The 13661-nt window shown below is 49.7% G+C and overlaps 1 protein-coding gene across 1 annotated transcript; it reads left to right on the top strand.

The window, feature by feature from the left end:
* The first annotated feature begins 11751 nt into the window (after window positions 1–11751).
* On the top strand, window positions 11752–13420 carry LOC147508510 (uncharacterized). Its single transcript, XM_086597196.1, has 2 exons — window positions 11752–12087; window positions 12437–13420. The coding sequence occupies exons 1-2, from the start codon at window positions 11752–11754 to the stop codon at window positions 13418–13420; spliced, it is 1320 nt and encodes a 439-aa protein (XP_086453322.1).
* Window positions 13421–13661: the final 241 nt, after the last annotated feature.

Raw genomic sequence — 13661 nt, 5'->3', positions numbered from 1 at the left:
CTGGAAACGTTGAGAGGCGAACTAAAGCCTTGAGATTGATCGATGGTGAACGAGGAGCGAGTGATTCAAGCTATTAGTGTCCAAATGTGGAAGGTCAGCAAGGTACTCAAAATAGTATTCAACTAGTATCTCCTGGTAGAGTTGAATGTACCTTTCAAGGGCAAGAGGATGCCGCTGATGATCTTATGTTGACGGTAGTGCAATCCCCTCTACAAAGCAAGGCAGACCTATACATCATGAAGCTGGAGTGTTTAATGCTGAGAGGAACATCTTTGAGGAACTGGCTGATCTGGAGGAGGACGATCTCTCGGATCTTGAACTGAAGTATGTTCGGTGACGCCTTGATCCCTCTTGTCGGTGAGAGTAGCACCAGAGAATAGTGCAGTCCAAACAAGAGCCCAGAAAAAACGAAACTCAGAACAGTAGATAACATCGGGGAACAAAGGAAAAGGACGGCCGAAAGGGCGTGGGAAGAGGCGGGGACACTAAACCAATTCCTCATAAATGATTAGGGTGTGTAGTTGGAATATAAGAGGGTTGAATGATCACATGAAAGCGAAAAACTTAAATAAGTTTATTGTGGAGAAGAAGATTAGTTGCATGGGTTTGTTGGAAACAAAAGTGAAGATGGAAAAACACCACACTATTGCCGATATGGTTTGCCCCTCATGGGAATGCATACATAATTATGCGAGTGATGAACATGGCCGTATATGGATTGTATGGGATCGGCGGTTTGGATGTACATAGAGAGGTGGAAGGGCCCGGTTCTTTGATTTGCAAGGTCCAGAGCCTACAACATGGGTTCTCCTTTTTCCTTGCCATTGTTTATGCTAGTAATAGGAGTCATGAGAGGCTCATTTTGTGGGATGAACTGAAGATGATAAGTGCCGGAACTCAAGGTGCGTGGTGTGTGATAGGTGACTTTAACAATGTACTGCTTTCACACGAAAGAGTGGGAGATAGGGTTGTTCACCCAAGAGAGACTCTCCCTTTTGCGAATTGTCTAAATACAGCAGGGCTGTTTGATCACGCAGAAATTGGATGCTTTTATACATGGAACAGCTGTGGGGATAAAATAAGGAAGTGGTTAAAGATTGATCGGTTTCTTATTAATGCGCCTTGGACGACCATTCCAGTAGCAACAAAGGTGGAGATTGTTACAACACAAAATAGTAATGGCAAACTCTTCTTTAGACTACGGATTACACACTGCTATCCTCAACTCTCCTCACAAGACTCTCTCTTTCTCACTCTTGGCCGCCTCCTCCTGCCCTCTTTCTTTTTTTCCTTTTTTCCTCTTCTTTTCTTCTCTTCTCTTCTCTTTTATATCCCCTCCCCCTTTCATCTCAACCCTCCACCTGTCTTTTCATCTCGCGGTCCACTCCCCTCCATGTAGGGTTTAAAGATGACCGCGACCACGTCTTTGCCATCATCCCAGTGCGGAGGCCACATGGTTACGTTAAGTCGGGCCAAATCCAATGCTATTTCAAAGGCGGTATTATGCCACTTACAGATGCCCCTACCGAGTCCGCGATGATATCTCGATCGTGGAGTCGAGCTCGCCTCTTCCTCCTTCCGACCGTGGTCTTCCCTCTTCCCTCACCCAATTTGGGTTCATGAGTGTTCATCGCGGTTTCACCTTCGCCCCGCCGTTTCGTGTGCATCCACGTGTCTTTCGTTGGCTGGTTCTTTTTGGTGTCCCCTCGATTTCAGCACCCGCAATTACCCCTTTGCCCTCTCACCTCTTATAAAAACCATTTCGATTTCTCTTCTCTTTCTCACTTAGCCCTTCTTCGCCTTCCGGTTCCTCTTCCCCTCTTCTTCCACCTTTCTTCTGTCTTCCTAGCTCCGGTTCGCTATTTTCGGTCGTTCTCTTCAAATCTGTGGCTGACACTCTTGCTCCGGTTGCTCTCTCTTTTCCTCAGGTTGGTCTCCTTCTCTCTTTGGCTTCCTTTAATTGTTATAGTGCGCATTTCCCCTTTGTGTTTGAAACTGTTCATCTTCATTTCCCTTTTTGCCTTGTTGTGACTGTGTGTCTTCCGCCCTGTCCTCGATGTCTGTCTCTAGATCCGCCACCTCCTCCTCCTCCTTACACCGCGGCGCCCCCCGACCGGACCGAGGGCCCCCTACCTCGGGCAAGCCTTTACCCTTCCGCCACCACCACCGTAGTCGTAGACCTAATCTTGAGGCTGTTAAAGCGACTACGGGATACCAGTACGACGTCATCTTAGAGCACGCGTGCGATTTAACTTATTACCCACATTTGGTCCCCACAAGCCAAGGTGTCACCGTGGCCACGGTCGGCCCGATTGTCGGCGCCCGATTGCCTCTCACTCGTCTTGATGTCGAGGTGTGCAATCATTTTAACATCCCCATGCCAAGGTATTGGCAACAACCGGAGGGTCATGTATGCGCGAACCACTACACGGCTCGGAAGTACCTCGGATAACGGTTGGCGACATGGCGCCCACTTCTACCTCAAGAAGAGTACCAAGGAAGTCGGTGTGGGCTATCACTCATTCTGCCTCGCCCTAAAACAGCACTTTATCCTTCGGCATCACTTCCTCCAGACAAATTGTGGCACCATTACCCTCTCTATATATCCGGAAATTCCTCTCCGCGGATCTTCCACTGAGTTGAACCTCGTCACTGGCTTTCCTCCCGGTGGTGAGTCCAGCTCTTTATCTATCCCCATTGAAATATGTCTTTCGACAATAATCCAACTTGTTGTTTTGTCTTTTCAGGTTGGCGGCCCGACTTCGATGCTCGCGACCCTACGACAACATCTTTTCCACGACATTCGGAAGATTCGTGATTTGGCGCATTTCGGTCCGTGATACTTCGGCATTGACCCGCCACCGCTACTCCCTACTCTCTCGATCTGAACTGGCATCCATAAGAAAATATAAGCCCCATTTTTCCGTCCCCCCTCCCCTAAAGAAAGAAAGCCCCGTGTCCCCAAGAAAAACGCCCACCGCCGCATCTCTTCACACATAACCCCCACCCTTTCGCCATTACCGCTCATAGCTCCGAGGCCCCAGCTCCGCACTCCGGCTCCCGAAGACTTGGGAAGACCAATACTCCCCATCTCATTCCTCTTCCACCTCTTCTCCCCCCTTCAAGCATAATTTAACAAACGCAAACTCTTTGATAGCGACTTCGGATGAGGCGTTATCGCCGCCGTTGCCCCAATCCACCATTGTTCCCCATCTCCTCCCCGCCTCCAAGCGCCCCCGGCCCTCCGACCACGGAGAAGGCCCTCCATCTAAGGCAGCGACCACACCTACGGCGCCTTCTCCAAGTGGAACAACGTCCGGGAAGGAGGTGGCGCGTCCCCGCGACCGACAAAGGAGGCCGGCGAGCCCATTCCTCCATTTTGCCCCTCCTTCCAAGCTCCGGAACCGCCCCGGTGTCAAGGATTCGCTTTGAAGAACCCGGCAGTGGCTTGGCTTCTTCCGTTCTATGGGTCTCACCTCCCCGCAGATATGGCATATGCGCCCGAAGGTGGCTCCTTTGAATCCCACCGGACTTCTTTACCACAGTGGGAGAAGGTACTACTTTCTTTACATTTGACCTCTTTCTTCTCTCTCTTTGAGTGTTAGACTTTTGCTATCTTCTTCCGGATGAGTTTGGATATATCCTTCATGATCCAGCGGCCTAAGCGGATCGATGAACTTTGATAAGGAGGTGGCCCTCCTAGCGAGAGAAGAACTTCGGCCGCGGACCTAGACAAGCTCGGCCCCAAGCGAAGCCCGAGGACCGCAGAGGCCGCCCATCGGCGATATATGAGCAGCCGCGCCCTCGTAGCGAGTCCGCTTCAATAAAAACACGCTTACCGCTCGGACTCCCTTTCTCGAAGCACCGGGGAAGCTCTTTGCGGCAATCCATGCGCAAAGCATGAGGCCGACATGGGCGAGCTCGGGATATCTACCGGGCCCGGGCCGCCGAAGAGGTGGCCAAGAAGGTCAAGGAGGAGATTGACCGTCACCAAAGAAGGCCGCGCCTTCTTCGGAAGCTTGCTTCCTATCGAGGTCGTTGTGCGGTCGCGGGTTCGGCACGAAGGGAGGGGCGCCGGTGAGCGGGTAGCGAAACTGCGGACCTAATCATAGAAGAAGCCGCCCGATTCGGTGATGATTCGGAAAATCTTGTTCCTTGAATATAGCTTTGTTTGTGCCACGGCTGGCGTCTCTTGATGCTATGTGTTGTCATACTCTTTTCGCTACTTATTCTTGTATTTTCATTCCCACGGTAGGGATGTACATATTATGTTTTTGCTCCTTTCTATCGATTGTTTTACGTTCCTTGTATTTTACGCTATCGTATTGTGTATTTGCCCTTAAAGCTGGCCTCGTTAGCGCATCCCTCCCCGTCGGTTGGGGATGTTTGATTTGTCTGCCCAGCGCCCGATTGGAGCTCCGCTGCTCTCTACCTCTGGCGGGCACTCGCGCTGCGGCATCGGAAGCCTCTTTGCTTCGGCCCCTAATCTCGTGGGTTAAGCGGTGACTCCTCTCCACCCCGCCCCGAGACTTTACCTGGGGGGGCAACTCCTTTTGCCCCTCTAAGGTTTGGACCTCTCGTCCTTGGGGGCTCATCCCCCTTCCCTTCACTCTAAGGGGTAATGAAGACTCAAACAATAATAGTTCACCTCAAAAGTCTTACGGTTTTATATATGTACAAATAGCTCATGCGGTTTTCGGTCTCTCTCGTTACATTCACTTTCGTGAAATATTTTCAACAACCTTACATTCCACGGCTTATCCCGGCTGTTCCTCCAAAGTTTGTAACTTGTAGGTGCGGTTCCCCTACCCGACCACCACGTAGGGCCCCTCCCACGTCGGGCCCAACTTCCCCTCATTTGGCTTTTTTTGGTCTTTGGGAGTCACTCTCTCGAAGCTCCTTGTCTCCCACCGCTGAATCTCCTCACTCTCGACTTTTTGCGTCGCCTTTGCCTCTGCGGCGGTGATATTCCTCAATCGATCTTGTGGCGTGTCTCTCCTTTTCCTCTGCCGGGTTCAAGTCTGCGGCCAAAATGCCCCGGTTTGACTTATCCTCCCACAGCCCGGTCCTAGTGGTCGCCGCCACCATCTCGGTTGGTATCGCGGCCTCTACTCCATATGCCAATCGAAAAGGGGTCTCATCGGTGGATGTTGTTCGGAAGGGTCGTCCGATAGGCCAAAGTACCCGACTTAGTTAAATTCGGCCCGGGGACCCTTTCACGCCCCTCCGGTTTCCTCTTGAGATTGTTGAGTATGGTTTTGTTAGAGGACTCCGCTGCCCATTTCAGCCGGGGTTGTATGGGGCTGAGAATCCTGTTTGATGTGATACATTTGCGGAACCCCTAACCTTTGAACCGTGGTGGGTTCCATTATCCGCGATTATAGCATAGGCTGACCAAAGCGGCAAATGATGTTTTCCCACAAAAACTTGATCACATGCACCTCTTTAACGCGGCTTCAATCCACTTTGTAAAATGTCGATCGCGACCAATAAGAACCTCCTCTTACGGCGGGCCATGGGCAGCGGTCCCACTATGTCGAGGGCCCACATCGCGAATGGCCATGGGCTAGACACCTTGTGGTGGCGGCTTCTGGGGCCCATATCAACCGAGAAAATCTCGACACTTCTCCATTTTTTGGAGAATTCCCGCGTCTCTCTTCATGTGAGGCGGAAGTAACCCTGCGTCGACAAAGCGGTTATCTTGTCGTCTGCCTGCCTGCGAGTGGCTCCATGATCCCGCCGTGTAACTCAGGCACCTCAGAGCGCGGTCCGCCCCAAGCATTTCAACAAAGGTCCCTTGAAATTCCTCGATATAACTCTGGCTAAGGTGTATCTCCGAGCCGTCTGTTTCAACGCCGCCTCTCCACAGGATCAACATTCTCCCCTTCTGTCAAAAGCGCTTGATGGGCAACATCCACCTAAAAATTAAGCTCTCCGCGGTGCTCATTACTCCCATTTGGTTCCTCGTGCTTGGTGCGTCGGTCTTCTCACCTCTATAGTCCTTCGCCCGGATCCGGGCAGGCTGCGTGTACATATGCAGGCATCGGCGTGGCCAGTTCTCTCCCGCGGTTCAAATGTACAAACCCGAATCTCCGCGAACCGGACGCTCTACCGGGAGGACCTCAAGTATCTCGCCATCCGGGGACACCGTGCAGCGAATCCGCCATTGCGACACACCACCAAATTGGAATCGGAATACCACGGTGAGTTCCATCACCCTGAAGCCCTCTGCCATTCCATGCCTGCGATTACGCCTCATACTCGCTTCGTTATTGGATGCCGCGAACCCCTAATCTCATCGTCGGCTCTAGCTTTGTTATTATGCGGCGTAACCAATACTACTCCTATTCGCTGCTGCATCGTGGTGACCGTCGGCAAACAACTCTCCAGACCGTTACCTTCGTCCCATGGGTCCAGCTACCGGGTTCCTTTTCTCCCTCGTTTTCCAACACCATCTCCTCCCCAAAGTAGGGTCCTCTGCGGGAACTCCGTAAGAACTTCGGCGGGGCACTCGAGCTTTCTCATTGTCCTAACTTGATCTTTGGATCTCATATGCACTTTCGGCATCACGGCCCATTTCAACATTCTCCCAGTTTTCTCGCCACCGGCACTGCAAGGGGCAAGTTAAGTGACCCGCGATCAGCGAGTGTGTATTAGCCCAGTAGGGCTTTAGTTTCGGGGCGAAAATATCAAAGGAAGGCGTGCTATTTCTCTCCAGCGACTATACGGGTTTCGCGTCAACATCGTCTTGCTCACGAAAGTACACCGGTCTTTCTATCTTATCCACTACTTTCGAACTGCGTAATCTGTGACCCCTAGATCTGGATACAATTTCTCTCCCTCTTCGGTCGCGACAACAAGGGGATCTCCCCAAATACCTTTTGAGCCCACGGAATGCTGTTCACCTCTGCCGTCCATGAGAAATCAGCGGAGTTCCTCGGCCGATCGGTCTAACGGACTGCATTTGTCGGGGCGACCCGATATGAATCTATTGAGGCCGCATGACCCTTCCGATGACGGCTGCACCTCCTTTCTTGTCTGCGGCGAGGGCATCTCTACCAATGACCTAATCTGCTCACGGGTTTGCCTCTATCCTCCGGCGTCACAATATACCCTAGAAATTTCCCTGTGGTCACTCCAAATGTACACTTCTCGGGGTTGAGCTTCAAATTGTGGGTCCCGCGATGACCGGAACGTCTCCTCCAACCCTCAAATGTTCTGCTCCGTCATGCTCTTTTCCACCATATCATCGATGTACACCTCAATGCCTTTGCGAATTTTGCCCTCGAACATCTTCTCCGCCCGGACTGGGCGTGGCCCTGCATTTTTCAACCCAAGCGGCATTCGTGTAGCGATGGGTGCCTCCTTCCACTTACAAAGGAGGTCTTCTCTCGGTCGGACCATACATCGCCACTGGATTTGTACCCCATCGATCGTCCATAAATGAGAACCACGGTGAACCCGCCCGTCTGTCTACCAACTTCGTCGACTTCAGCGGCATCGGATAACTATCCTTTGGGCACTCAAATTCCGCGTCGTGAAGTCAACACACACATCGACCTTGCCATTCTTCTTTGGGACGCGACAATGTTGGACAAAGTGAATTCCACATCCCTTATAATTCCTGCATTCTTCAATCGACAACTTCTTCCAGTTCCTTCCGGCGTATTTGGGCCTCACACCCCTCATCTTCGTCGTGCCCGGCGTCCTCCCTCATGTAATGCGCGGGCGATGACAAAGCGAATTCGGATCTAAACCCGGTGATATCCTCTATCCCCGCGCAAAAGGCGTCTTTGTTTCTCACCAAGCATTGTATCGGTTTCTCCCTCCATTCCTCGCTAAACTTCGACCCTATCGGCGTGAACTTCTCTTCCTCCCCCCCGGGTTTACCATCTCTATCTCATCAAAGTTTTTGGGGTCACGCAGGCTTGCTCCCCTCTTCCGCGGCCCCTAATGTAATTGCTATCGCGGCCCTCTTCGGGGCTTCGCCCGGCTTATCCTCACGGTCAGCGGGACATCCTTTTGATTGTATACGGTGACTATTTTTGGATGCCACGATCTCCGCGGACCTCATATGTGCCCGCTGGGGTATGGAATCGAATAACTTGATAATGCGTCGGCGGCGCCTTTGCCCTCATCTCATGTATCCATCTCCTTCCCGGGATTGCGTTTATCTTGGGGCTGGAATCGACCACCATAAACCTTGAGAACACATCGCGGTCCCTTGATTCTTGGCGGCAAAGAGTTCCCCCATAGGCTCGTGTGAGCTCCCATTGAACCCATTACAAAGCTTGTCGCGGAGGTCTCGATTGCCGGTCGATTCCCATCTCCTCTAGAGCCCGCAGGCGGCAAATCCCGCGGTACGCCCGGTCTACGGAACCCTTTTGACCACATAATTACCCATCGCTACTAATAATGACCAGCATCCTCATGCGGTGTGTCCAACTTTCGGAGTCTGCGCTTGGAGAATGTAATTGTCTCTTCCATTGTCTCCTCTCGTATCTCGTCACCGGTGTGACTCGTTGACTTTGGATACTTTCGCGGTCGCCGACCTTGTCTCGGTGGGCATTATGGCTCGATGCTTCCCGCTGAAAATAACATTTATAGTTCGGTATTAAGCCCGGCGGCTGGCATACTGCTCCCTATTTTGAGGTTCACCCACAAATTCCCTCGGCATCCCTTTCTCCACCAATCTGCGGACTAACCATTTTAAAGGCATAACAATCGTTGGTCATTGATTGTGCACTTTGTGATAGTCGCGGTATGGCTTGTTAGGCATTTCAGCCGGAATGGTTCATGACCCTTCATATCCTTGCACATTTTTTATCAGCGGCAATATCTCGCTCGGGGTCTGGTCCCGGCGGGGCGGTCTCAATTCGTGGTATGGCTTCCTCTCCCTCGATTTCTCTTGAACTACTTCCTCCCTCTTTTCCGGCCTCGGCGATTGTCGCGGTATCTCTCTTTGCCCGGTCTTTTCCCCGATCTTCGGCGTTCCCTCTCTTTCTCTCCTGCGATCTTGTCTTGCCTCCCTCTTGATTCATACGCATGGTAACTGATGTACTTTTCTACCAGCGGGTATAATTCGTGCAAAGGTCGCAATCGTTCTTAGCCACCGGTGATGGACATTATTTCGGGTCGACCTTTCAAACGCTATTACCGCCATTCTCGTCCGGATTCTCCCCTTTAAAGGTCGGCCTTGAAGGCGAATACGGATACTCTCGACCCGACTCCACGGATCTTTGTCTAACATTGAATAGAGGCGCGATGTCTACCACCCTCCTCTTACGATGTATAAAATGGTCCACAAATGCTGTTCTAGCTCTTGGAAATTCGTTATGCTCTTTGAGGGTAATCGATAGTACCGGTCGGAGGCCCCACCCTTAAAGGCTAGCTAGGGAACATCATGCACCGCGGAACCATCATACCTGCGCCTCTTGCCGGAGAGGCATCTGTATCTGAAATGATGGATGTGATCTGCCGGGTCCCCGATGCGTCATACCTCTCGAACCTCATTTGGTTGAAGCGTTTTGGTACCTCGGACGTCCATGCTCAGCGTCCGCCCGGGGGTTCGCGATTCAAACCACCACCACGGCGGCGCCCGTTTGGGCCTTAATGCATTGAAGATTAAGCCTCTCATCATTTGTTAATCATTTCTTTGGACTGCTCCATTGTTAATCCGGTCACCGGATTGTCCACCAAGGTCGGTCCTTGCTCCTCGCCCTCTGCCTTTTCTCTCTCCGCTTCCTCTTTGTCACCCCCGGATTCTTCCTCCCTTCTCTCTCTTTTCTCTCCTCGGCTCCTCATTTTCCTCTCTCGACCCCCGATTTTTTTCTTCGCAGCGGCTTCCTCCTCCTCGCTCTTTCCTCCTCCTTCCTCTCTCCTTCTTCCACCGCCGCCTCCGGCGTTTGCTCCGTGCCTCTCTTCTTTCGGGGCCTACCCACCGCCTTCTTTGGTGCCATTTCTATCTTGTCGTCCCCACAGACGGCGCCAAATGTTACAACACAAAATAGTAATGGCAAACTCTTCTTTAGACTACGGATTACACACTGCTATCCTCAACTCTCCTCACAAGACTCTCTCTTTCTCACTCTTGGCCGCCTCCTCCTCCCCTCTTTTTTTTTTCCTTTTCCCTCTTCTTTTCTTCCCTTCTCTTCTCTTTTATATCCCCTCCCCCTTTCATCTCAACCCTCCACCTGTCTTTTCATCTCGCGGTCCACTCCCCTCCATGTGTAGGGTTTCCGTACCCAGCGACCGCGTCTTTGCCATCAATCTGGTTCGGTAGCGTACGTGGGGTTACGTTAAGTCCGGCCCAAATCCCAATGCTATTTCAAGACGGTATTATGCCACTACAGAGATATTAACCCAAGGGCTCTCTGATCATTGCCTATTGATTCTGAGTTTTTTGGAAACTTTTAGAAGAAACACTCCTTTCCGATTCAGCAATGTGTGGACAATGAGTCAGGATTTTGTGCCTACTATTAGAGCTTGTTGGGAAATCGATGATCATGGGAGTCCGCCATTCATGCTAACAAGTAAACTCAAAAAGTTTAAAAGGTGTGTTGAAAGGGTGGGCACGATCGGTCAGGAATGATACTCAGAAAAGGGTGGCTGAAACAAAAAGTGAACTGGAAGCGATTCAAGAAAAACTGAACAATAAGCCGCTCGACCTTATTCTTAGTGCACAAGAGTTTGCTATGAGGGAGAAGTTGTGTCACCTACTTAAGCTGGAGGAAGTTGAGTGGTACTATAAAACATATATTGATTGGTTAAGCTTTGGGGATAAATGTAATGCGTTCTTCTTCAATACTTTGAAGGAAAAACAGATTAGAAATAGGGTGTGGAGTATCACGGATGCGCAAGGAACCAGAAAGGAAGGTAAAGAACCAGTGGCTGAAGCTTTTCTGAAGTACTATAAAGAGTTATTTGGGGTGTCGTCAACAGCTTATTGTGACACCAAGTTTCTGAATGGTGTCCATGTTACTGTGGTAGAACATGGTACACGCCAGCTATTAGTTTCCCCTATTAGTGACCTAGAGATCAAAGATGCACTGTTTGCAATGGGAGACAACAAGGCACTAGGTCCGGATGGTTTCAACGCTTGTTTTTTTAAAAAAAGCTGGGATATTATTGGTGATGACTTCATTAGAGCTATTCAGCATATTTTCAGCCATAAGCAGATCCCAAGAGGTATAAACTCTACTTTTCTGTGTCTTATCCCGAAGATGAAAAATGCCTCGCATATTGCTTCCTTTCGACCTATCGCATGTTGCAACATTGTTTATAAATGTGTATCAAAAGTGTTAACTAACAGAATGAAAGGTTGCATTTCATCTTTGGTATCAAGTCCCCAATCTGCTTTTATTCCTGGACGATCGATTCAGGACAATCTTTTGATGGCCCATGAACTGCTGCGTGGGTACTCAAGAAAGAATGGGCAGAAAAGATGTGTAATAAAGCTGGACATTCAGAATGCTTATGACTCTGTCTCTTGGGTAGCAATAAAAGCAATTCTACACAAGTTCAAGTTCCCACCCTTATTCATAGAATGGCTTCAGATGTGTTATACTTCACCGTACTTCTCGGTGATGGTAAATGGGTCTCTGAAGGTTATTTTCAAGGGAGGCGAGGCTTAAAGGCAGGGGAGACCACGTGTCTCCTTATCTGTTCGTGCTAGTCATGGAGATACTGAGTGCGCTACTCCTTCAAGGGCTGCAGTCTCGGAAAATTTCAGCCCACTCAAAGTGCAAAAAGATGGAGATATCTCATTTATGTTTTGTTGATGACGTGCTCCTGTTCTGTAAAGGTAACATGGACTCTATTATGGCTGTTAAGGATATCTTGCATTCTTTTGCTGAAGCTACAGGACTAAAGCTCAGTAATGCAAAGACAACTCTTCTAACTGGATGTATGACTGAAGCGGAAGGGCTAGCATTAGCAGAAGCCATGAACATCTCTCTTGTAACCCCACCAATCACTTACTTGGGGCTGCCACTCACGGCTACAAAATTAGGGGTAAAAGAATGCTTGCCACTCATAGAGAAGATTACCGGAAGAATCTCAAATTGGAAAAACAAGGAGTTGAACAGGGTGAGCAGAGTGCAACTTGTGAAGTCAGTGCTTTCATCCTTTCAGAATTATTGGGCAACAACATTTGTTCTCCCGAGAGCAGTGTTGGATAAAGTAGCTAAAGCGCGGTAATGATTCATCAGGCGGGACCGAAGTATGGAAAAAAAAAATGCACCATGCGAGCCATGCTACTGTCAGACTTGACAAAGAGCAAGGCGGACTTGGTTTGGTGGATCCACGGGTTTGGAATCAAGCTGCATACTGTGGATTAGTGGTGAAATTGGCCCAAAAAACTGATTCTGTATGGGTTAAGTGGGCTTGGGAGAACCATATAAAGAAGAAGCATTTTTGTACCATGAAAATTCTGTAGGACTGCTCATGGGTGTGGCGAGGGATCCTAAAGAACAGAGAGAAGGCCTGGAAGTATGTCAGATACAGCATAACGAATGGTAATGGGACGAGTTTTTGGCATGACCCATGGTGTGCAGGCCCACTCATCTTGGATCCTGATGCAAGGGCACTTCTGGCTGATGTAGTTCCAATGGATGTGCTGGTCAGTTCGGTGATTATAAATGGAGAGTGGGCAAGGAGTATCAGTGATCTACCTGAATGTGAGGTGAAGAGGTTGATCATGAACACAGAGATTAACTCGTTCACTTCGGAGGACCAAGTCATTTGGACACCATCAAGTTCAGGGCTGTTTTCTGTGTCCTCTGCCTATGCAGTCTTGAAGAATGTTAGAAGTAAAGTGAAATGGAACAAAATTGTATGGGGAAATCTGTCGGTGCTGAAGCATTCATTCACCATATGGCAGCTATTTTCTGGATTGCTACCAACCCAGAACAGACTCATGGCGAAGAAAATGATTGGGTATTCGCGATGTTGCCTCTGTGATTTACATGAGGAAAGTTCGGCGCATTTGTTCTTCGAGTGTTCTTATTCGAAATTGGTGTGGAGCAGTATTAAAGAGGCGATGGGGTTACCAGGCAGAGTTAGGAATTCCCATGCAGAGTGGTATTACATCATGCGTATTTGCAGACCAAAATCCATAGCTTCTGAAGTGTTGAGAGCGCTAACCTGTGCTGTAGTGAAAGCTATATGGAATGAGAGGAATTGGAGGCTCAAGAGGCAGCGGTTCCTCAGTGCTGATTCAGTGAGCATGAAGGCTGTGAACAATATGAAATTGTATCTAGGGAAATCGCTGGAAGCAGTGAAGGATGATATCGCAGTGCGAACTATTTTGACTAGGCTAGGAATTGGTGTTACGTACACGCGAAGGGAGGACCAGTGGGTCAAATGGACGAAACCTGAAACTGACATTCTTGTCCTTAACATGGATGGATCTTTGCAGTAGGGAAAAGCAGGCTATGGAGGGGTTTTAAGGGATCGAAATGGAGAGGTTCTCATGGCATTCTGCGGAAACTCCACAAGACAGTCAGTCTTACATCAGGAGCTACTTGGGGTCCAAAAAGGCATTGAAGGAGTGGAAAAAATGAACATAAAGGAGGTGGTAGTGCAGTCAGACTCACTGAGGGTGATACAGATCTTGGAAAAGAGGGATGGCTCAGATTGGGTGTGCACAAGCAAGATTTGCA

Source organism: Coptis chinensis, chromosome 3 (assembly GCF_015680905.1).
Source record: "Coptis chinensis isolate HL-2020 chromosome 3, ASM1568090v1, whole genome shotgun sequence".
NCBI classification, from domain to species: domain Eukaryota; kingdom Viridiplantae; phylum Streptophyta; class Magnoliopsida; order Ranunculales; family Ranunculaceae; genus Coptis; species Coptis chinensis.
Note: the sequence above shows the minus strand (reverse complement) of the source record. Positions and strands in the feature narration are given on the sequence as shown.

What these genes read in the sequence shown, in the direction of transcription:
- LOC147508510 (XM_086597196.1), top strand. Translation starts at nt 11,752, where the DNA reads ATGGAGATATCTCATTTATGTTTTGTTGATGACGTGCTCCTGTTCTGT. An exon ending in AAAACAAGGAGTTGAACAGG is followed by an intron (nt 12,088 to 12,436) that starts GTGAGCAGAGTG and finishes AAAATTCTGTAG; the next exon opens with GACTGCTCATGGGTGTGGCG.